At 46.3% G+C, this 24,863-nt stretch overlaps 1 protein-coding gene across 1 annotated transcript; it reads right to left on the reverse strand.

Annotated features, from left to right (window-relative positions):
* Positions 1 to 16,787: 16,787 nt before the first annotated feature.
* On the reverse strand, positions 16,788 to 21,029 carry LOC146205299 (uncharacterized). The gene is made up of 2 exons (XM_084606661.1): positions 20,323 to 21,029; positions 16,788 to 17,442 (listed from the first exon to the last, which is right to left on the reverse strand). The coding sequence occupies exons 1-2, from the start codon at positions 21,027 to 21,029 to the stop codon at positions 16,788 to 16,790; spliced, it is 1,362 nt and encodes a 453-aa protein (XP_084462787.1).
* Between the last annotated feature and the right edge of the window lie 3,834 nt (positions 21,030 to 24,863).

Below are 24,863 nucleotides of genomic sequence, written 5' to 3' on the forward strand. Positions count from 1 at the left end.
CGTCTGCTTTTGAGTCTTCACTACTTTGCTTTTGCACTCTACGTTCGCACCTCGAAATAGCGATGATGGTGAAACAGCTTAGTGACGCCACTTTGTATTCCCGAAAAAAATCTGACTGTCCCGCACCAAGTAGCACACCGGCTCATGATACTTAGCGGGCCCGTGGTGACTGAAGTGAAGCGTTGAGCTTTCGCACTAGGTAAGAGTAAGAAACTCTATGGGTGCAGCAGTTAAGCGATGTGCCACTGCCCCGGCAGGTGGCCAGAGAAATCCGTGGGCCTTTTGATATCCAAGTTGCACTCCCCTGAGATGTGCAGCTGGCACCACAGACAAACAGCACGGCTCAGGCCCTCACAGCGCACGTGGACACGGCAGAATGTGTTCACAGATACGTATTCTCCTTAGCAGTCGTCTACAATCACGGCAGTCCCTTATCATTGGCAACAAAATTTCCGGGGTGGCCGAAGAAGCTGCCATAGATTTTGCCATTACACTCACCACTGCCAAATACATAAGCAGCGACTCTAAAACCGCGATTCGAAATTTTGTGCAAAAGCAAGGGTCCACACTGCGGCCATCAAGAGCTTACGAAACTTCGCTTACACCCGCCAGATCCCACATGGCCCAACTACAGTGAACTAGAATATTCTAGGTCACTGTAGCCCAACGTTACTAGAACCAGCTTCAATTTAAAAACCCCGGAGCGCCGCGCGGCGCCGCCGCTGTCTTGCGCGGTGAGTGGCGTTACAGTCGAACCAGGCTTAAAGCCCCTCAATAACCAGGCTTTATCGTGCCGACGCGCGCGCGAGTTCAAAGCGCTGGCTTGACGCCGTGGAACCCTAGCGGCTCCAGAAATAATGAATTTAGTATTACTATTTCCTTAACGTTTTCTTTTTTTAGTTCGATGAGTTAACAGATTCCATTCATGTGGGCGGCCTGGTGCGCAAAGTTGCCACTGCCTCTAATAATGGTGGCGGGAAGGATAGAAAACGAACCACTTTATTATCCCTGCCTGCGAGCTACGTTGAAAGCGTGCGGGTGGCCGTGTGTAAGAGGAGTCCTTTTCATGCTTGAAGGTCCCTCTCTCTCCATGTTACTATGCACACTCAGTCAATGGACGACTAAATCGCGCGCTCAAAGACCCTTTCCGCGCGGACCGGGTATTTTCAGAAAATTCTGAAAAAAGGCAGTGCGCGGTGTGAAGACCTTGAAGGGAAAAAAGAAGACGTACGCAGCACGCTCCTCCACATTTGACCACGCTTCCATCCCTCTCCAAGTTGCCGCGCTTACTGTTTACAGCGCAATGCAACATCAACTTTCCTGGCAGCACGTGAAGTGCAATTAGTGTAGTGAAAATTATTGCAGGGCAATCGTACTCGCTACAAGTTGTCCAAACATACATGACTTGATGTTGTAGCATAACGTCTGCATTTAATTGATGTTAATTAATTACGCTAATCAATAGAAAGGTGCAATTATATTCCTCATAAGCTATCCAACGACATAGGATTTCATGCTGTTGAATGAAGTTAATTTTTTAATCGCGGATAACTAATTAACGACACCTAAATATGTCCTGCAGTCATGCAGTCTAGCGCAAGTATACATTACATGAGCAATCAAACAATATATGACTTAATGATGTAACGTAAAGTATATTCACAATTAAAAAAAAATAAATATAATAAATTTAGAACACAAATAGCGTAAAATATTGTCACAATTACACTAATTAGTAGGTTACAACTGAGAGCTACAATTATTCCAGTGCAATCATATCGGCACAAGCTCTACACAGCCACTGCGGACAAATTGTGTAAGCACATTCCGTGCACAGCTGGTAAGAAACAAGTAATGCTGCTTATAAAAATTGCTTATTGATCATTTTTTCTCACATTACTTAACCAACAACTGGGAATAGTCCCTATTGATTCTGCCGAATTGCACGACCGGCAGTTTTTCGTGCTTATATGTTCATACTTCACTATCGCAATTGCCAAGTGTGGCGGAGAAAACGAGGTTGAATTTTAAAGCGTGATGTAGAAGGTTTTCAACATATGGACAGTTTGTCTTAACTAAAATGTGCAGAAACATCCAGTTGCTCAAAAGCAGGCCTTCTGGCGATTGATCGTTACCACAAATCGCGCAAAATTTACCAGAAAAGTATCGTCTTCCCGGTTGGCGAAAATAAGCCAAACATCCCGCGTGCGCTGCTGTATACACCTTAAAGACTTGAGCTACATGGGAGCGAAAAAGGGAGCGATGCGACAAGGCGGCGCGACGAAAGCGATCATCGTTCTCTCTGTCGCCTACTTGGGAAGATACACATGCACGCGTCAGCGCGAACATACGGCAATGCGAAATGGCGACGACGCTGTGTGTTGCTGGTACGCATCCTTCTATGTAGTACACCGCAAAACTATTTGCAAATGCAACAACAGTCATAACAATTGCAAGAATTGATTTACCTTGCGACCGCATGCGAAACAAAGTGCATTTACAGCTCACCGTATTGAGTTTGAGGCGCTTAACAAGTGCTAACTTATACAAGTGCATGTCACGTGAGTTTTTTTTTCGGGAGGGGTTGAGATTAGACATTCGTTAAATCCAATTGCACCATTGTTGGTACAAAGCTAGAAATTTACGCGGCAAAACACATTCATAAGACAACACTGCAAAAAAAAGAAAAAAAAAAGCGTGCGAAATGAACGGCAGTGGCGTACGCTGAGCGTACATCACTGCTGCGTATCCACTTCATGATTGCCCATGCAATTCCGGGCGAAGGAGCGAAATTTTCTATTTCGGCAGATCCAAGCGACGAGCCAAGCGACACATGCATTTCTGTATGCGCGACGCGTGTCGCCCTAGCGCTCGCGTTAGTTTTTGCATACATGCATGTAGTTCAGCCTTAAGAATGGTTGCTTGCAAAACTTTACATTAGTTCCTAACCTTTTTGCGACTACCAAGGTCGCAGCTGCCGAAAAATAAAAATCCACGTTCGCATTATTGCTTTAGACAAATTAATACTTCGGAAATTCTGCCCATCGCCTACCGCGCGCCAGCTTTCGCTGCTAGGGCGCCTCGATACGGCGGCGCGTTACATCGAGGCACCCTATTCGCTGCCGCTCCACAGCGTCAGTCAGGAGCCAGTTTCGACCGCCGCGCCACCTACCCCGGGAAGCCACCGAGCGCCGCCCGCGATGTACAGCGAGGCGGGGAGTTTTCAAACTGAAGCTGGTTCTAGCAATGTTGACATGGTCTGCGTCCCCGCCCATTCGGACCATCCTGAAAACGAGACGGCGCCCAAATGTGCCTGAGGTTTCGACGCTAACTGGGAAGTGCGCTACCCCGAGCTCAGGCTGGCCAAAAAGCGAGTGAATCCTACGAACTAAATATCACCACCCTATGCAATAAAAACTGACAAATCTTTCCAGAGTCCCGTAGATCTCTAAGTAAAGCACACCAAGTCAGCTGGCGCAGCTCCAAACGGAAACTTTCTTTAATCCGTAGAGAGAGAGACTCTTTAATGAAAAAACAGATAATTTTGCCGGCGTTTAGATTTCGCTGGCATGCTACTCTGTGTGGGTAGGGGAATTCGGGAGGGAAAGATTGAAAAAAGAATGGTGAGGGAAATAATAGAATTGAAGGGGGAGATAAAACACGGCCATTAAATACGTGTTAAGGTGCTTCGTGGAGTAATGATATAAAATCAAATAATGAAATGCATGATCCGACAAATGTGCTCATAGAGTTCACAGCTTGCAAAATGCCTGAGGGAAACATGCGATGTAAATTCAGAGTTTGTCAAGGAGTCCAATGTCTTTCAAATATGTAAATAAAAAGTTCATCGCGAGTCTCTGTTGCCTATAGGGCAGGCTAAGGGACCTAAAACACTGTTCATTGTTAAAGGCAGTGGGGAGAGCTTCTCCATGCTCGTCAGTGCACGCAGTGCACTCAAGTAGGATATGTTCCCCAGTTTCAATCGAGCCACAGTTGTCACAATACGGGCTGTTCATTTCACCGAAACGGTAGCGCAAATCATTTGTGTATGCACAGTTTAGACGAAGTCGGTGGTAAAGAGTTTCTAGTTGGTGAGGATATTTCGGAGGAAGTCTTGATTTTAGATGTGGGTCAATAGAATATAGAAATTGATAGTGATGCGTCGGCAAGCTCCGAAGTCGGTACTTTTTTTCGGAAGCAAATCTTTTAGCCAGTTGGGATGCATCAGATTTCGTGAAGAAGGTCCTAATGTTATCCGTAATTAATCCGTAGATTTACTCCAAATGCTACTCGGGCACCAAAGGGCAGACATGCAACTCATCTTGTACTCCTGTAATCAAGGCAAGCCTCCGGATGGTCTGTAGCTCTCTACCCAATCGCAGTGGGAGGCCGCGCTGCTCACTTGAGACTCAAAGGTTCAACTCTGAGTCACAGAGCGGACCGCGAAGAGGTCGTTGAACGACATCGGTTGGCCACCTGGCGTTTAGCTTAGAAGAGGAATCAACCGCGGGGATGGGAACCCCTCCCCAATGTTGTATCGTTTGTATCAGTTTTAGACGTTGTATCATACTTGAGTAGAACGGCAAGAATGGACAGCCGAGTTGTGAGGAAAACAGTGAACACGCCGCTTTATTTCACTGTATTGTTTATGCCCGAAGGTAGAAAGAGGTTAGTTTTGCACGTTATCTGTGTGCCTTTCACTGTCACGTGCTTTTCCCTTGCCCTCTGTGTGCACTATAACCCCTTTCCACCTTCGGGTATAAATAACACCGTGGAATAAATCAGCGTGTTAACTGTTTTCCTCACAATGTGGCTGTCCATTCTTTTGATTCCATTCGAGAACGATACAACGTCTGAAACCTCTTCCCCAATAAAGGTTTGCTACTCTTACTCCTCCTGTAATGCTAGTGCATTAAAACTCACTCGAAAACCAAAGCGTAATGACCCACAGACGACGGCTCCTAGCTGCCCTCAAGGGAGATCAGAAAGGCGTTTAAACTGGCCAGCGTTTTTTGCTGGTTTATGCTGGTTACACCAGTCAGTGATGATGGGCGCGTACACGAATATAATGGCGCTTTGGCCACATAGCGTGCATTCATGCCATAGTAATTTCAAGCCAAATACTCGGCGAAAATCATGCGCCCACGCTCTCATCCCTTGAAGAGGTCGCGCAGTCATGGAGGCTGCGCGCCTTCGTGTAGCTAGCGCTTGGACTCAGATCTACGTACCCGTAGCCGGTGCCAACCTCTTCAGGACTTTCTGAAGTTTACAGCTTTGTTTCAGTCGCACTCACCTTCGCATAGAAAGTTCGTAATTTTTTAGAGATTTCTTAACTTCAAAATTGTGTCCGCTCGGTCCTCCCCCATCTCCTTCAAGAAACTTTTGGCATGTCTTTTGTCAGGAAAATTAACTGCGATTGACTGACTATTGGTTGATTGATTGGTTAATAGACTCACTGAGTGAAATCAAACACTGCCTCCAGTCTTATCGTTCCTCTCTTCTGGAAATAACTCCATACCAGCAAGCTCACCCTGTATTGGGGGTTCAGCTTGACTAAAACGTAAAATTTTACTAACACGAAGCTAACATCAAAGAAAAACTACGTTTGAGATCAGCAGGCTTATAACAGCACCATACTGTGTCAGCCTTTCGCCACTAGTTTATTCACTCCTACATTATTTATTGCCCTACCGATTGAGGCAGTGCATCGCGTATGGTATTCAGATCCATTTCAAGCTGTTCAAAATCAAGTTGTCTCAATACTAATTTTAAGTCCTTTTAACCAAGGTGTTAATATAATTCTGGCTAACGGGTTTTCGTCAAGTTTACAACTGTAAAGAAGCCACAATTTTGTTTATTTAAACATATGAACAGCAAGGCTTATAATACATTGCAGAACAGTCGTATCTTCTGAAGACAATCACCACTGCGTTTTGCTACATCATATTTGCATCGTATCTACACCACGTACTAGTTGCACTAAGCCAATTCTTAAAATTTCGTCCACATCATTAGGCAATGAACCTGAAAATATCACTGCGGTTCTTAATTTTTCGACAGGAGATAATTGCGGCCGTGGTAGTGTCGCCTTGGAACATAGTTTTTTTTTTTTTTCATTTTTGTTTCAGAGCTGGCACTTTCTTTCTGTGCCTAAGGTGGTGCCCAGTGTCCTTATTGGAAAGCATGCTTCTTACCCTGTTAGGCTTCTTTCGATGACTTCATCGTTTGCAACACAGCAGATTATTTATCCGCACAATGAAATAAAACAGCGCAAGGAACGAGACGAAACACGAAGGAAAGGAAACAAAGACACAGGCGCTGACTAAAAACTGAAATGTTATTCCGAAACAGGACACATATATAAGGTACAAAGAGGGGGGGGGGGGGGGGGGGGCAAATGCGATCCTGCACAATCGCCGAAACAGTGTAGTCACGTCCAAGAGTAAAAACGTACCTCAATATACTTATGTTTTCCACTACCTACAGCGGGACCTCGTGCACCCTATGCTTGCCGCCCTCGTTATCATTAAACATCAGGACAGCCAATTTGTCCTTCCTAAACTTGACAAATAATCTGTCTCCCTCTGTGTTGCAGATGTCTATCAATTCCTGTATATCTTCTCCATTGTCAGCCATTAAAACTAGATCCACGCACATCAGCGCTGGTGATGGCCGTTCAGTTTATTCACTCTGTATTAAAAAAAAAAAAAGGGGGGGGGGGGGGGGAAGGTTAAAGCCGTGTTTGCTCCTCTTCAGATTGGTCTCTAATCCTTGCGGGTACAAGAAGAACACTAAAAGGTGATAGAAGACATCTTTGCATAAGCCGCTGCAGTGTCACTACAAGCTTCAATACATTTTTCCACTCTATGAACAACTGGTTACCTTTAAAAATATCTTTTATAAGATCAGTTACTCCATTTCAGAAACCAAATGCGTACAGAATGTCCCACAAGTCCTCTTGAACTACATTATTGTGACTCCCTTTACATCCAGAAAAGCTACCCATAGGGGCCGGTGTTCCGTTCTCAGCTGTTTAAATAGACTGCGTCAATGAGAACAGATTTTCCTCTAACCGCCTTTGCTTCAGGCACCAATTTTGTAGCTCTCCTAGAACCAACACCTTCGTTTTCGACCTGCGTCTTCAGTGCGTCCTTTATAACCTGCATGACCACCCTGTTAGCCACTGATGTCACTGTTATGGGACGGCAGTTGTTTACGCCAGCCAATTGACCACATTTACTCCTCCTATTTAGTCTCCATTCATTGCGGGCTTTGCCATGGCCGCCCGACGTGACATACAGCCTCCTATAGTGGAGACCAGTGTATTTAGCCATTTTAGCCTAGCCCCTCCCTTTTCCGATGCCATTTCTAGAAAACTGCATTTTTTGTTATTTTTAAAGCGAGAGCTTTACTCAGTGCAAAAGTCGAGCACTTGCAGACTGCGCCTTTTTGACCATTAGCTCAACCTGAATATCAAAGCTTCGAGTCAAGCCATAGCAACACAAGTGTGGTATCGTTATACAGCCAATATCATGTATAACTTAGCTTTACTAATTACACGTCGTAATCAATTACAATGCAATAAGAAAATGTAATTAAGAACTGAATATTATAATACAACGATAAGTCACATATCGTTCATAGCATATATGTTGAGTATAACTGCTCTGCACTAATTGCCAGTCTTAATTCACCAACATCATCAGCTTGAATACACACTGCAGGGTCAAGGCCTCTCCCATGTCCCTCCAATTGACCCGGTTCCGTGCCAGCTTCGTACATCTGATTCCCGCAAACTTTGTAATCTCATCCGTCCAGCTAACTTTCTCCCGCTCCCTGCTACGCCTGCCTTCCTTTGGAATCCAATCTGTCATCCTTAGAGACCACTGTATGAAAGAGAATTGAACAAGGGCCACTGGTTATCTTACTCGCATTACATGACCAGTCATGCCCATCTATTCTGGTTGATTTTTACTAGAATATCACTAACTTGTGTTTGTTCCCTGACCATACAGTACGTAGCTCTCTGAATGGGAACCCAAGGTGGTCGAAGTTTCCGGAACCGTTCCCTACAGCGCCCTCACCGCATGAGTCGCTTTAGGACGGTAAACACTATAAGCTAAACCAAATATAAATCCGCGACTACTCAACAGCCCATACGACGCGCACTCTCAAAACAAGCGCATTGCGAAAGCGTACAGAAACTGGCGGGGAGACGCAGTTGACAGCTGCCCACCTACGCTTCGCAGAGTTCCCGACATTCTATTGTGTGAACATTAAAATGTCCCACATTAACTCTGTCCTGGTCATAGTATTGCAGTAAAATATTGATGTAATGATAACGTCAGTGATTCCGTAATGGTATAATATTCCAGACTAGGATCAGCGAAACGTTTTTTTACCCTCACACGCAGGCTGCTAGAGCCCTCTTTCTCACTACACCAGGCACCATCTGTCGTGCTCGCGCGGCCCAAAGACTGCGGGTGGCGCGGGTGTTTCGCTAGAACTAAAGCTAGAACATGTGTTTGAGCAAGGGTTTTTCAATTCTGTCCTTAACGCGGTCTACCACCCATGTATGTAGGTGTGTACTGTGCATTGCTACTCACATTGTCCCCTGTTCTTAGAGAGTACTACAGCAATTTTAAGTACACTGTTCCCCCGTTAACGCGATATTAGAGGGTAATCCACCATGCAGGCTACGAACTAGAAATCGCCTTGTATACGCACAAATGTACTGGTGTTTTTTTTTTCTTTTTTTTTTTTTTGTGGCTGCCTTTCGGATGTGATAAATGCACCTATGTTTATTTTTAACTTATTTTGGGCATGGGGATATAGATTTGTTTTCTTACTTCATGGTGGGAGATGTAATCGACGAGCTCCGTGCTGAAGATTTCTTAGGCAAAACGAGTGTTTTCGGTCACCAGTGGTTCGTCTTTGGCTTTCTTTTACCGTTCCTTTACGGGAATGTAAGCTCGACCGTCAGCAATCCAAATTGTTATCCCCGTATTTCAGAGAGAAGTCGGCACGGAAAACACCTGAGCGTAGTAGCTTCCTGCTATTAGTATGTGCCTGAAACCCAATAAATAAACACGATTTCATTATCACGATTTCACTATGACGCTTGCTCAAACGGCTGCTCAGCGTTCTCATACACACCAATAGCTTTGAATTAAAATATACTCGTCTTCTGGCTGCAGAAGTCGCGAGAGCTGACTACTCTGTTAATATTTGTTCAAGACTTAATACAAATAGCGAAACGATGTTGCTCCCCACAGCGATGGATCAGTGGTTAGGGCTTTTGACTGTCGAGCCCGAAGACGTGGGTTCGATCACGGCAGCGACAACCACGCTTCGGTGAAGGCGAAGCAGAAGGCTCCTGTGTAATGTGCGATGTCAACGCACGTAATCCCAGCTGGTCGAAATATCCGGAGCACTCCACTACGACGTATACCTCAGCCGATGCCACTTTGGGACGCTAAACTCCATTTACCAAGCGAAAACTTATAGTTATTATGCTCGAACTAGCATACCTTTGCTGCTGTTTCATTCTTTGGAATGTACGACAATGTACGTGCAGGATTTAAAAATATATATATGATGCGTGACATGCAGGTGCAACAGTTTGATAAGCGCTATATAATTTCCATGACATAAAAAGAAACGATCGTAAAGCGGCGATATTGATAAATAAAGCGCAACAAGAGTTGCCTGCGATTAGCTCGACAACTCAGATGGGCACACAGCTATAATTTGTTGATGTGACTGGCGCACCACCAAGTAAACGACAACACCGCCTAATTAGTAAGGTTCGCCATGTCTGACAGGAAGGGTGAAGAGAGCGTTGGAAGTGCAGTTACGTGTGAGCCGTACTCAAGAGTAATGCTTGCAATTGTTCAAAAGCGTTTTCTAGGATGTGGGGGCCCCAAACGGCACCATCAGCACGGCTGTGTGCTGAGTACCAACACAATTAACGTGAATGTCAAACTAAATCCCATAACGCGTCAATATTAACTCTACGACACCACAATTAAACTAATTGCTCCACCACAACCGTGCAGTGAAATTATACTTGGCAATATTCTACAGCACCAGAAGGCTAGCTAATCGTGGCTACAGTGCAGGTGTGGCCACTGAGATAGCGCATCCCCACAGTCTCCGAGGAAACGGCCGCGCGGCGGCGCGCCAGTCGGCAGAAAATGGCCGCGACCCAGAACGGCTAAAAAAATCTGGTCTATATTCTGCTGCACAGTGAACTGGTGCGTGTTGGCTCTGGAACTTTGGCGGCATAGCCAAAAAAAAGTTGTCCCGAGTATAGCTTGCTTCACATACTCCCCTCCGTACCTTCTTCGCCGTGAGCGCGTGCTTGTCCCTGAACCAAGAAGACACCACGTGGCAGCTATGATGCCAGTCATCCGCCGCTGCTGAAATCAAGGTAACCGTGCGCTCGCCTCTGCCTAGTCACGTGACAACCGCGACGTCACTCAATCGCTGCAACGCTGGAGCCGTGGCGCTCGCTCTGTCTGATAGCCTCCACTGCCTCAGCCGGTGTTAACGGATCGCAACAGCTCTCGACAATTTAACGGCAGCAGTCGTCATGGATGATCCAGGCGAGACGCCTCGTGAACTGTTTGCGTCTCAGAGGTTAAGAAGATGACAGGCCGAATCCGATCATCTGGTGGGCGTAGATCGCCGAGAGGATGCCGCAAAGAGACGAGCAGAGGCGGGTCGAGCGAAACGTATACCGCCGTTTTCGCTTTGGTTACTTAGGTTTTACCATGTAGATGGTAAAAACAAAAATAACTATAATTAGTTAACAGCTGCATTTAGTCCAGTGCATTTATCCACGACATAAGCTGTCCAACGAAAGACAACAATATTGTAGCGTAGAATTTATTGATAACAATGAACAAACTCAATATGAGTAATTGCGACACGTAGTTATTACATATCTATTCTTGATATCAAATTATATAACGCATGTGGTGCTGTTATACTCCACGTGATCTACACAACGATATAACACTTGTGCTGCTAAAGCTTGACCCGGATATTCAATATTGGCACAACTGAAGGTGACGCTCACTAAAAGAGCTGAAATTCGTGCAAAGGTGAATTAAACTACATTTTCGCAAAGCCGTTAAAGATTTCTTGTTGGCTTAGGTTAAAATTAATGGGCAAAATAGACTCAGAAATAAGTACAGCGCTGAGTGCGCGTTTGTCTCTTTTCCATCGTCGCCTGCATATGCGCTATAATTATGATATTTGTTTTTCAAGACTTTTCTGGTTAAACTTTAAGGTCGGCCTTCTTATTAAAATTCGAAACTCCACGCTGTAAATGCACGACAGTGGCGTATATAGAAATAGAGCAACAGCCCCTCTAACCAAAAGATATTGCATTTAAAAACCGCGAAAAACCCCGACATATTTTCATCGAAAGTACTAAAGTCATTCCTTGAACTAAACGAGCCACCCCTCTATCCATCCGCTCCTGATTCAAAAATATGAGCGCGGAAAAAGCCTATGCGAATGATCTATAGCTACTCTTTCTTGCCTATGCCAATAGGGCCGCCGCGCTCTCGACCAGGTTTTTCACCTCCGCTCCGCACATGCGCCGGTATAGGTGGCCTCCACTCCAGCATTTCTATTATAACTTGCCGGCTAGGGCCGCATCCGGCAGCGAACCTCTGATGTCACGCCCATCATACCTGCTCCTTCTCTTTGCTTCGCACACATTCCAGAGCGGTTCCACAGCTAAATGCTCGACTGGTAGCCGAATATAGCTCTCGCTACAGAATTGCAGACCAGTCTGCGCACCAGAGAAATTGGAACTTCTGGTTATCAAAGCCGAGAAAGACACCCCCCCACCCCCCCTTCCCCAAGAAAAAGAGGTGAAATTCTTGATCCGGAAATATTTCTTGAGGAAGTTTATCCATCAAGTCGACTCAATCCTCATTCTTGGCCTAAACATTCCGAAAGATGGCTCATGCAGGGTCCGCAACGCTCCTGAAACTTCGGGCTACTGTTACTCAAGTGGCACATCGTACGCCGCGCAGCCAGCAGAAGACAAGGTATAAAACAACTAGATACCATTCGCATCATCCAGGCTCTCAGATCCCAACCCGCATAATGTACGGGGCAACGAATTTGTATTTAAAGAAATCAGAGGGTAACAAGCTTTCTCATCCGTAAGCAAATCCATCAGAATCGTCATTGGCATATTCGAACGCGCATCTACGCAGCGCCTCCTGCACCTATGCTTGCCGAGGCCCATAAAGTTAACCTATTGGAACGTTTAAAACTAACAGAAGTATGACGAAGTTGAAGAAAAAAAAAACAAAGGATACAGAGAAGACGTGGAAGCAAAATGCACCCAGCAGCGCCTCCTGGATGAAATCTGTTCACACATCACCATAGCCTCCCATCCCATGAAATATGCATCTATACATACATAGACGGGCGCCAGCAAAGCGCCAGCCCTTAGCAAAGCGCACGGAACAGATAAGGAAACCAGGTAAATTGGCGCAGCAAGATACCCGGGAAGACAAATTCACTCTATTAACGTCATGGATTATACATTTACAGAGAAGACCCTTGCAACTATTCTAACAAATCACACTGACGAACCAAAAGAGGCTTCCATCGCCTTAGCCCTCTCGACGTGTAAAGTGCGTACATCATCCTCACTGATTCACAGTCTGCATGCAGAAACTACCAACACGAAAGAATTTTCAGCATCGAACTTGATATCATTCGTCGCAGCACATCACAACACCTCCCAGGCGCCTACATCATATTGACTCCGGGATACACCAACTTGGAAATGATATGCAAACCGGGCACGGTAGTAGCAGCTAGAGGGTTTTTGGAGAACCCAGGACGTACCCAAGAAATGTACTCACATTTTCCTGCATTACAGATTTGACAGAAGAAAATGTCCCCACTCCAACCGAAACTAACTAGAGAAAAGCAGGTTACACTCAGAAAAACCAACAGTCACGTCCACGGCACCTTATTACACAGCATTTTTCCCATCTACAGATATGAATGCACATTCTGTAACGTGCCAAAGACCCCACAGTTTATGGTATGGGGATGCAAGGGACCACATGGTACCATAACCACCAAGGACGTAACAGAAGAGCAATGGGAGACCCAGCTGTTAAGCCCCAGCGCGGATGATGAGCGTAGTCTGGTCGACCGGACTCAGGGAATGGCTCGAGTACACGGCTTTCTGAGGAGACTTTCCATGTAGGGCAAATATTTCACTCTAAATTAAACTTTATCCCTCCCCCCTCTAGCCCGTACATTTACAAGAAACACTGCCCCTGGAGGAGACAAAGTCACCTACGCCATGATTAGGAACTTAAGCACCGAACATCTGCAAGACCTAACGAAGTACATCAACGAAGAACTGCGGGAGAAGGGACAGGTCCCATCAGCTTGGAGACACGCGGTGGTGGTGGTGAACTCTTTTATTGCGCCCAAAAACAGGGCGCTGGAAAGCCACCGGCTGTGGAGAGTCTCCGTCCTATCTCCCTCACTTCTTGCCTGGGAAAACTCTATGAAAAAGTAGTCCACCTCAGGCTCCAAAATTACATCGACGAAAACAGCATCTTTCCTTCCTACATGCTGGGCTTCCGCAAGGGACTCTGCACGCAAGATGCTTTCCTCCGGATTAGGGAAGAAGTCATCAACACCATACCCCGAAAAGGCGAAAATTTCATTCTGGCACTAGATCTCAAAGGAGCATTCGACAACATTGGCCACCAAACCATATTGCATGAATTAAACAATATCAACTGCGGGGAGAAAAATCTTCAAATACGTGAAGGCTTTCCTCTCAGATCGCACAGCCACCATAGGAATTGGAGAGATCCGATCATCAAAAGTACCCATGCCGAACAAAGGTACACCGCAGGGTTCTATAATCTCTCCAATGCTATTTAACACAGCAATGATAAATTTAGCAAAAAAACTGTTGACCCGCACTGATATTGGCTTCACTTTATACGCGGACGACATCACCATCTGGGCTACTCAGGGATCCTTGGCGCAAAAAGAAGAAGCTCTGCAAGCCGCTATAGACCTAGTCGAGGAATTTGCCGGGGAGAGCGGTCTTCAATGCTCCCCAGAAAAATCCGAACTTATCAGGCTACACAGAAGAAATTACAAGTCCCCAGGAGAAATTCAGCTCTCTCTAGGAGACCAGACAATTCAAGAGAAGGACGAGATCAGAGTTTTGGGGCTGTGGTTGCAAAGCAATTTGAGAGTGGATTATACAATCAAAACACTCAAAACCACAGTCAACCAAATTTCCAGAATGATTAGAAGGGTGACCTGGCACCGGAAAGGGATGAGGGAGGAGGACACCCTCCGCCTTGTACAAGCCCTAGTCGTTAGCAGGATTACCTACGGGCTCCAATATCACGAAATAGAATCACTGATAAAAGGGCCATTGACACTATCATAAGAGGAGCCTATAAAACGGCCCTAAACGTCCCGCCAACAACATCAACGGAACGTCTTTGGGCACTCGGAGGGCACAACAACTTCGAGGAGCTCAAGGAGGCGGTTCTAGAGAGTCAGAAACAACGCCTAACAACAACGCAGGCGGGTAGGGAAATCCTGTCAAAACTAGGGCTATGGCAGGCACTAAGAACTTCTGAGATCAAATCACAAATTCCGACATCCACAAGAAACAACATCTATGTGAACCCGATACCCAAGCACATGCACCATGAGTTACAGAAGGGTCGAAGGAAAGCCAGAGTCAAATCATTGGAAAAACAATTGTCTAAAGACGCGGAAGTTGTCTACGTGGACATAGGGGCTTACGGCGAGCCTGGCAAGTTCACAATAGCTGCAGTTGACCACCAGAAGAGGCCAATTATTCAGGCTTCCATCTATGCCAAGGATCCTGCGGAAGCGGAATCACTGGCAATAGCCGTAACCATAAAAACACAAGACCACCAAAAGAAGTCATCACACGTAGTGACGGACTCCCAACCAGCCTGCAGGGACTACCTGGCCGGAAAACCTCACAGAAGAGCGTGTGCAATATTACGTTCCATCTCCCAGACGCACACAATTACATGGACACCTGGACACGAAGGCCTAGAAGGAAATGAGGTAGCGAATGATCTATCCCGAGCTCTCACAAACCGGGCGGATCCCCATCCCTACCCCACCCCTCTCCTAGGACCCTACAGCGACAGGCTGGAACACCTACGGTTAGAAAGAAGAATTTTCTCACCACCACACAAACAACTTCCTCCCTCGGACGCTATAGACTGGAGAAAAATACAAACAAACACATTCCCTAATCTTCACATTTTAAATAAGATAAGCCCAACAAAATACAAGAATTACTGTCCTTGGTGCGGTTTCAAGCCCCACACTCTATCACATCTCTTGGGAATGCCAGGAGAAACCTGACCCAACGTTACTAGTGCCATGCCCGACACACGAGCAGTGGGAGGCGGCCCTGACCAGCGACAACCTGGACCAGCAAGCCTGGATTATCCAGCTAGACCGCAAGTCAGCTGCTGCCAGCGGAGCCCTGGACTAGGGGCACCGACCACCCAGCTCCTGCGAATTCTTACTGATTATTATGCTCATTAAAAGTTTTCTCTATCTCTCTTGCTAAAATTAAAGAAAAAACGCAACTCCTTCTAGGAGCGCAACCCAGAATCAACCCTTCCTAGTGCCGCCATTTTTAATAAACTGAAGCGCTTTCTTTGTGTCTTGGAAATAGCCAATAAGTGAGTTGATATGCAAGCTTTACCAGAAAGAATATTTGGTCTAGCGCAAGGCAGTATGGGTACCGTATTGTGCTAGCCCCAGCAAAGAAAACGGAAATAAACGACTGGTTTCCTTAGTTAACAACTTCCTTTCCCTCCTTTCCTGAGATAGTCATTTCTGTGGTTGGTGGGAGGCTCCTGTTTGCAATATGCCATCTGAAATTGCCAACGTGTGAATAAATGTAGCGACCTATATAAATGAGACGAATTAAGACCAAATATTAGAATATTATTTTAAAATAAGTTTACTAAATATAGGATTTCAATTAAAAAATTAAAATGTAGAAAGTAACTCCGCTCTTCATTTCACCCCTTTCTCTTCCTCGAACGTAACTCTCCATGGAAGCACTGCTTGTTTTACTCCGTTTGCGCTGAGGAACAGCTGCCATGCACTCAGCACAAAAGCGCCTATTCTTATCCCTGTCCCACCTAGACTCTAAGTTAAGGCACCACTCTAAATTTATATTTTCTTTCGAGTGTTTGAGTAGTAAGCGTCGAGGGCAATACTCATATGGAATAAACAATTCTTACTGAACTCCTGTCTGGAACCAACGGCAGAAGCCAGCGAATAAGTGTAGCACAGTTCATCGATCTGTCAGTAACAAAATTTCGGTTGCTACATATGAGTGCCATTGTCCCGAGGTGTACCTCTGCATCCTCTACACTCTCTCTTCGGGTGATTCCTTTTGAGTGTGTTACTAAGGGTACATTTGTAGCGTGCTGCTGAACACATATCTAGCCTGCTACAGCACCCGCACTCTCTATACTTTCTATAGATGCGCGGGATGAATAACTCTGCTTATAACTCCGTTCGCAACACACTTTATTTTACCCGGTATTCTAGTGAAGTGCCGCGACGTGGGAATTCGCACCATATGGTAAGAGCGGATAGAGATAATTTTAATGTATTTGATCACAAGCTGAGGGGTAAAGGTCGAGCTTGATTGAAGCCACCCTCGAAGCAGAAAGGATTTCGTAGCTCCAGAATCAGTTCAGGCGTCGCTGCCCATGGTCTGCAGGCCTGAGCCCTGGCACGTGGATGAGCGTGAGTCCGACCGCGATGCCGGCGGCGTGGCCCAGGAGCCAGGAGCGGGCTGTGTACATGTACAGGTGGGCTACCTCGGTGATGAGGCCAAACCAATGCGGCACGGCCATCTGGAACGAGGCGAAGTCGTAGTCGGCCTCCGGTCGCTCCTTGTACAGCAGCATCTTGAGCGTGAGCAGTGCACCCGTGAAGCCGCTGAAGCAGCTGTCACGTAGCGACGGAGGCAGCAGAGGCTCGAGCAGCTTGAGCGAGTGGCGTGAAAGGATCCAAGTAATCAGGCAGTGTGCCGAGTTCACGCTGAGGGTCACAAACAGAACGAGCAGCAGGAAGTTGTCGTGGCCGTACCGGGGCTCCAACTGGCGGCCAAGGCTGAGCAGCGAGAGCACCACGTAGACGAGGTGGTAGGAGCTGAAGGTGTACAGTGACGGCAAAAGCAGCTGCAGCCAGCGTCTCTGCTCGAATACCGCCCGGAAGCTGACGCAAGGGTCCATGCCGGGCCAGAAGAAGTGGGTTGCGAGAAGCATGCCCATAAGGCTGTATGTGGCTGGCAGGAAGGGCGCCTTGAAGAACGACCGAGCTCCGATGGCCTGCCTGGCACTGCGCAAAAGTACCGCGCATGGTTTGAGCACAAACAACAAAGTTTTTTCGGCAGCTTTTATTCAGCACGCGGAACGCATTAACCAAGAAAATGAAGTTCTATTTGTGAATCATTCTGCTTTTTACGTTTAACATACCAGACAGCAACTAAAACGACGACTGACTGAAGAAAATGAGTGTGCTTAATGGCCCACTTGCGAATAACGCTGTCATGGGCCAAGTGTAGGTTTGGTTTTGTTTGGGGAGGTTTCCCTTTCCATAGCAGCTCGGGCTATGAGGAGCGGCGTAGTGGAGGGCTCCAGATAATATCCACCACGTCGGGTTCCTTAAGGCGCACTGACATTGCGAAGTACGCGGACGCCTTGCATTTCGCCTCATTCAAAAGGCAGCCGCAGAAACCAGGATCGCACCTGGGTTCCTCGACTCACTAGTAGAGCGTCCTAACCATTGAGTCACCGCGGAAGGGCCGAAACGTAGGTTAAGTGTACTTGTTTTGCGTAAGAAAGAAAACAAACTTTTTAAATAATATAACTGTTTGACTGGTGGTTAACATGTTAGTTGGCTTTGTTTTGCGAGAATAAGATGGCGTATAAGGTGCGTTCCCAATGCGAAGACAACATAAAACCACTTCTATGAAATGTTTTCCTCCGTTCTCCTAAGATAAACTTTACCAGGAGTACCTTGTTATTTACTTCTTTATACCATGCAGTCTGCCGTTTATCTCTTAATTTGTTATGTGCTAACTTCATGTAACCTCTATAGGGCATATCCACTTTCTCAATTTCCTTGTTGTGAGCTTGTGTAGCGCACATACTATCTCTCACTGCCAATCTGACGTGGATCGGGACCCAGCAAAGTTTTACGTTAGTACTTATGATTTTGACAGCGCTTAAAGTCAGAGGGGTCTCGGGGGTCTGAGATCCCCCCACCAGTATTTAAGGGGGTCTGAGATCCCCTGAACTTCAACGTATAAGGACTGCACGAGTACGAAGCAGGCTGTCATTTTTTAATTTTTGTTTTTTAAACCATTTCTTCTAAATTGTTTCCGCAGTTTCTATGAGGTTCAATAAGAACCACTAAGATATTTTCTAAATACCGACAGAGAACAAATCCCCCCTCCCCCCCCCCCCACCAGCTTTGTAAAATGATGTGCAAAGCAGGCCACCAGTCGCTTTCTATCTCTATGTCTATTTTTATTTACACCTGTGTTCGAATCACTATAGAGACCCCCCTCCCGTGGAGCCATACTTTAAGCACCGGGTGTGGCTCTATTTATATCATTAATGATATGTTCAAGTAACGGTTGCATTTACACAGTTAAATGCTGGGAGCACGAGAATCAGTGTAAACAATTCTCTTCTCACTTGGCTCATATTTAACTTTTCCGGCAACGACACAAATGCATTGAGGGTAGACAGCACAAAAAAGACGAGGACACAAGAGGTACACAAACGAGCTCTGTCTACCCTCAATGGATTAACAACTTTCCCAAGCGTCTGTTTTAGACACAGATGACACGGCATGAGTCAGTAAAAATTACTGCGTACTACGGAATGCTTTCTGTTTTTTTTTTTCTTCAATGTTTTGTGCTGCTGCGCTTCCAAGATCAAAACTGTGACTGTGAATTAGTTGTAATCATGCTGAGATGGAATGTTGCCTCGGTTTCTGTGCTACACAAGCTATGATTCTGGCAGTTAAAAGTATAGAAACCGAAAAATTGCAGTGCCATTTAGGCCTTGTAGGCTGCCAGTGAAGGCACCCAGGGTCGCTATGTGCCATTTATTGTGGCCATTAATAAGCTCTAAGTAGCTCTAAAGCTCATACCTTTCAGTGAAACTATAATTTTATTGACTATATAACTCGCACTTATTTTTAATTCTAATTTGGACTCGTGGCTCATTGCACGTTCAAGTCGCTTCTTGTGCGGGAGCATGACTGCATTATACTTGACGTAAGGCAAGAAATTTAAATCTTTAAAATCTTGAAACCTGTGGCTGAGAAAAAGTGAATGACAAGGCCACAGTTCCATGACTTTGTCACGTGAAGCCTAAAGTTGTAATTAATTATCTGAATTTTGGACACTGAGTAAGCAAGGCAGCCAAGTTCGTCGGCCTTAATTGTATCAGTCTTGTAGATTTTTATAATTTATTAAAATACGTGATTACATTTTGTGAAGTGTTGTCAGTAATCGCTTACTAATAATCTGTTAAAAAACAAGCAGCAACAAGCGGTACAACGTTGGGAACTGAACTCGGTAGGAAATACTTGTTCATCACTGAATTCCCTCGTCTCATAGAGGCAAGGTTCGAGTTGCAGAGAAGCCTGGCACGCGAGGGCGTCCGCATATGCAAGCCCGAACGGCCTTGCAGTTGTCAAACCCCGTATTCCGCGCTTCGTATTTCGTATTTCCCCACGACCGCACAATGGAATGTCACGTTTAGTGAGCATGGACTTCGTCCAAGCTAAAAAGCGAAGCGCGGAGCTTTGCGTAGCTTCGAAGGAGCGTGCAATGTCTTCTTATCTTAAAGCAGGGCACATTCCTTTCGCGTACATGAATATACTATTCAGTGTTGCTAATGGTGTGTTCACAAGGAAACGTGAATAAAGTACCAGCATTGTTCTGTAACAAACTATAGATAGCCTTCTCGTCCTTTTATATCTGTGCTTACTCTAAAAAAATGATGGGCGAAAAATAACTTAATATAAATCGATCACTTCTCTGTAATTTATCACTTTCCTGTTTTACATTTCAGATGAAGTAACTGCAGCTGCAATCAGTTATTTTTTTTTTCTGTGACGTGCACAAGACTGATACTGTACTAGCTATGAGCCGTTCCGGGAAGACCTCGTGAATAGCGTAAATGTTTAAGCTACCAGTACCTGGCAATCCCTTCTGCCAAGAAGAGCCCGACCAGGAGGCCGCTGAGCATAGTAGTCAGGCTCCGTGCCGCGGCCAGATGGAGGGCGATCAGCTCCAGCCAAGCGATTTTGGGCGGTGGCAGCTCCACCTCGACCGCGCCCCAGCGGAACGTGGTGAAGTCATGGCGCTGCTCGTTGATGACCTTGAGGGCGACCAGCACGCCCGAGAAGGTGTACATGCACGCGGTGTCGTACTCGTCACTGTTCAGCACCAGACTGGCCGCAAGGTTGAGCAGGGTGTTGGTCACGCCTACCAGCAAAACCAGCTTGGCCATTGCTACGGCAAAGATCGGCGTGCCGATGGACATCTCGAGCCGAGATCCCTTCCATAGCAAAGACCCCAAGTTCACGACTAGCTGCCAACGGTCCTCGTGGTGGAACGCAGCCGACACGACGCGGCTCCAGTGGCCGTCCTCCAGAATAGTGGCGAGGCTCGCACAGCGGCTTTGGTCATGCCGGTACGCAGCCTGCCAGTGCAGGTGCAGCTGCAAGGCAGCCATCATCACCGTGGCCAAGGGCCAGTGGCGGCAGGGTGTCTCCCTGATCGCCGCCGCAGCCGCATCGCCGTCTGTCGCGCCTTCGCCGACTCCACCAGTCTGCTCTTCTGGCGACGGGGGGCTCGGCGTCAAGGGAGGCGTCGGTGTTAATAGGGGCTTCGACGACGACATCACGGCGGCCGCTCCTTCAGCCTGGCGCCTCTTTCTCCTCTTTGCCGACTGATTTGTGGCGCGTGCCACACGGCACACGACTGAAGGTCCAAAAGTGTGCGGCCAGCACACTAATAAGGGAGCGAAAACTACCACTCGCTTCCAGTTGAAACGATGAAGAGGCTAACGATTTTTAATCGCTAACGATTTTTAGTCAGGACATTAATGACCTAATCACATTGGTTCTTGAAAATAATCTAATGGCGTAATCCAACCTGCGATATTGAGCAGCTCTCCCGGGATATCCGAAGCACGATATCTGAACTGAAGACCTCAATTCGAACCCCCCTTCGCTCCTCAGTTTTCCGAGGCAACAATATTAGCTCCGCATCGCCGACTGAAATATGAAACAAGGAAAGGAAGGCGAATAATTCTCAACCCTCTGGTCAAAGTCGTAGAAACGTTTTACAGCCCAACTCCACACATTCCCGTTTTTTGGGGCGTCTGAACTATGATTTCCCGTCGTCGTCGTGTACCTATAGCCGCCATGCTTGCCGCTCTCTGCCTAACATTTGTGGCCGTTACGTTTGACACAAAAGCGAAAATCAACCACGCAGTTCTAAGTAGCGCTTTTAAAGTTATATTCGCTTCGATTTTGCCCTCATCTCGGAAGGGCGATGCGCTTTTACTATATCAGTTGTATTAGCCCATTTCGCTAGCTTTGGTATTATCGTCGCTGAGCCCCATTGCACAGGATAAATATAGGCAACTATATATGTATGTGGAAAGCAGATGACACGGGAACAAAGCCCTTAGTTTTGGTCCTCCGACGAAGGCCAACCTGGGCAACTGAAATGGAACCGGAGGCCGCATCGCACACTTCGATGAAGAGTACACTTTTGGTCAGCCATATTCGTGCCCAACTGTTCACAAGCTGCTATAGGGCTTTGTTATTTTATATCAAATTTAGTTAGAAGTTAGCGCTTGCCCGTGTCCTCTCTTGTCCCGGTCTTCCGCGCTTTGCGTTCGCTATGTACTACCAACCAGCCCGGACCTCACTTCACTATGCTAGGTCTGTTTGTTTTGTGGTAGTTCAGTGACAATGATGGATGAGATCATTATCAGTGCCAACCATGCGTGGCGTCCTCATTGAGCTAACGTCCTATGGGGACCAAAAGTGGAACTGTATGAAATGCAATTTTAGTGGATCACCTTTAAAGCTGATACCGGCAGGCGACCATTATGCGAAGCATGGACCTATGACCATCGCTTGAAAGCTACCAACGTGGCACAAATATAAGCTCCCAAATTATGTAACAGAAATGTACATCGGCAGTCTAGTCGGAGTTGTGCTGAAACGTAGAAAAATAAAATTGGCTTGCGAAATTTTAACACAACCTCAAAAGTGTTCACAAAGTTACTGCATGAATCTTTGCCTTATCACATTCTAACTGGAATGACAGGTTCGCTCAGGTTTGTCATATGCTCAAAAATATCAGAATGGATACTCATAAACAATGAAAACAATAAAAAAAATGCTTAGTGTGTTTAATCAGCTCATTTAATGGTCCGTCACACTAGCACGACACGACGCCGATTCGGTCGGCCAACATCATGTATTCGTGATGTGTGTGTCTATGTCTCACTGCGCCGACGGAAACAGTCAGCCGACAGTCGGCGTCGGCGCCGTTTCGCTTGCAAGACGGCTCTCGGCCGACGGTCGCCCAGCTCCTATGTCACACTAGCCACACAACGTGACAAACCTGCTTCCGACTCAGCCCTCTCGTTCTTTGGTATTATACTGTTCTTCTTAATATTTTTTTTTCTGTCGGGCGAAATTCTCGTTGTTAGAGTTATTCTTTTTTTTTTTACTTGGCTTAATCCCATTATTGTTAAGTATCATAGTTAGGGATGCTTTATTTCTTAATTCTGTTGCATAAATTCGACTATACCAAAACAAGCGCTTCACCACACGTATGAGCCGATATTGAATGCTGCTCAGTATTTCAAAGCAGTGGTTGCTGGGTCAGAAAAGCTGTGTTCGAAAAATAAAAGCAGTTCGTGCAAATATTGCCAGTAGCTATTAAAAAAAAACAAAAAAAAAAACAGAAAAATAAAAAAAAATATTACTTTGTATGGGGAATCGCACCTGCCCTCCTGTTTTATAGCCAACTGCGATAACCAGTGCACCACGGAAGCTATAAGCGTAACCACAAGTTAAACCTCACTTTAATATGACATCATCACCCTTCATTCACACCCTAACTTTCCTTTAACTTCCTCCTCCCTCCTTCCCCAGTGTGTAGTAGCAGGCCAGGGTCTCTTTACCACCGGCCGACCTCTTCACCTTTCTTCTCCTTAAATTACTCTCTCTCTCGAATTTTTGAGACGTCGAGATATGGTTTTATCTGATAAGCTGTCTCTGTGAAAATTCCGAAGAAAATAGGGGCGGTAGGAGTTTACTGCTTAACTCCAGACTGTCAAACTTGGTGAGAGTAAATTGCTGATATTTTGAATCAAGCCATGCAGGGCAGTAGCAGAAAACCTTCATCAGATTGCACAGGGCCGTCCGCGGGACCAAACGGCTGCTGTTCGTTCTGTGAGTTCTGCTCTCTTCGCGCACATAATTCTTGAAACGCATGAAATTCTGGCGCAAAAATTTCTTACGTGATGCGTAACGTAGCGTTGAGGTTGGCTTTCGAAGCAGCGACGCATATAATTCCAAAACGACTAGATGTTATGAATTTAAACATACTCCGATCGAAGTGCAGGAGGATGAGCGGCTCTACTATTATTATTTGAAACTTTATTGCCGCCGATACAGGAGGCTCTCCTACTCCCCCACCCAGCTACGCAGACACGAATAGGGGCTGGGATTCCGCGACTAGAAGCGCGCAAGGATACATTGATTCTTCGCGTACTCAGCCGCCAGGCGGACGACTTCTTTTTGGGTATCAAGGGTTTCGCTTTGGAGAAGGGATTCCCAAGCTTCCGTGTCATGAATGTTGGCCACTGGCCCAGGAAAAAAGGGGCATTGCCAGATTATGTGATCTTCCGCAGTGTTTACAGTTTTCGTGTTGTATGTAATCTACTTTTAAATGGTGCAGCCATACCTGGTTGGGGTAATTTCCGGCCTGTAGTCTGCGAAGACGTTGTTTAGCTCTTTATGTGGAGTGGAGAATGTTTTTCTGTTTAGTTTGTAGTATTCACAGGCGGCTCTAGATTGGTTCCAGGAAAATAATCGCTTCTTCGTCATTTCTTTGTCACCTGCTTTGTTCATTTTGCACTGTTCTGTGATTGGACCTCGAGGAACAACGAGCCCTCGTCGAAAGAGCACGGGCAGCGGCTTTTACCAACGGTGTCCCGGACGCGTATTGACAAACCATATCCCGTAGGAGCACTCGAGCAGACGACGCTCTGACGCGCAAGCACGTGACACAACGTCACTTCCGTGAGTAGCAGCGACGTTGTTTCCCCCTAGCGCCTTGTGATGAGACTCCTCATGGTTTCAGTTTCGTTTCGCGCAGGGCTCGCATTTACGTTTTTTCCCCACTGGTGTTTGTCAAAGGTACGCATGTTTCGGTCTCGTTTTCGAGCAGGGCTCGTATTTCCGCGCGGCTGTCAGCTGAAGTTCACGTAAAAGTCACGCAAATTGCCGTCGGCTAAAAGTTCGGTCACGCGATCACGTTAATTTCGGTCCAGTGACCACTGTGCGGGCATTTTCCTCTGGTGTTCTGTAAACGTCGGTCGGTTACCGGTTACGTGTCACGTAAATTTCAGTCCAGTGGTCACTTGCGAGGCTGTTCTTGTTCTGGTATGTTCTGGAATCGTCGCTCGGCTCGGCTACACCCCGAA

Source organism: Amblyomma maculatum, chromosome 1, assembly GCF_055883805.1.
Source record: "Amblyomma maculatum isolate TAMU_Amacu chromosome 1, ASM5588380v1, whole genome shotgun sequence".
Classification (NCBI taxonomy): Eukaryota; Metazoa; Arthropoda; class Arachnida; order Ixodida; family Ixodidae; genus Amblyomma; species Amblyomma maculatum.

Bases quoted from the DNA above. Each gene is read 5' to 3' on its own strand.
- LOC146205299 (XM_084606661.1), bottom strand. From the start codon at position 21,029: ATGTCGTCGTCGAAGCCCCTATTAACACCGACGCCTCCCTTGACGCCG. The intron at 17,443-20,322 runs GTACTGGTAGCT...ACTTTTGCGCAG, and splicing joins TTGGCAGAAGGGATTGCCAG to TGCCAGGCAGGCCATCGGAG.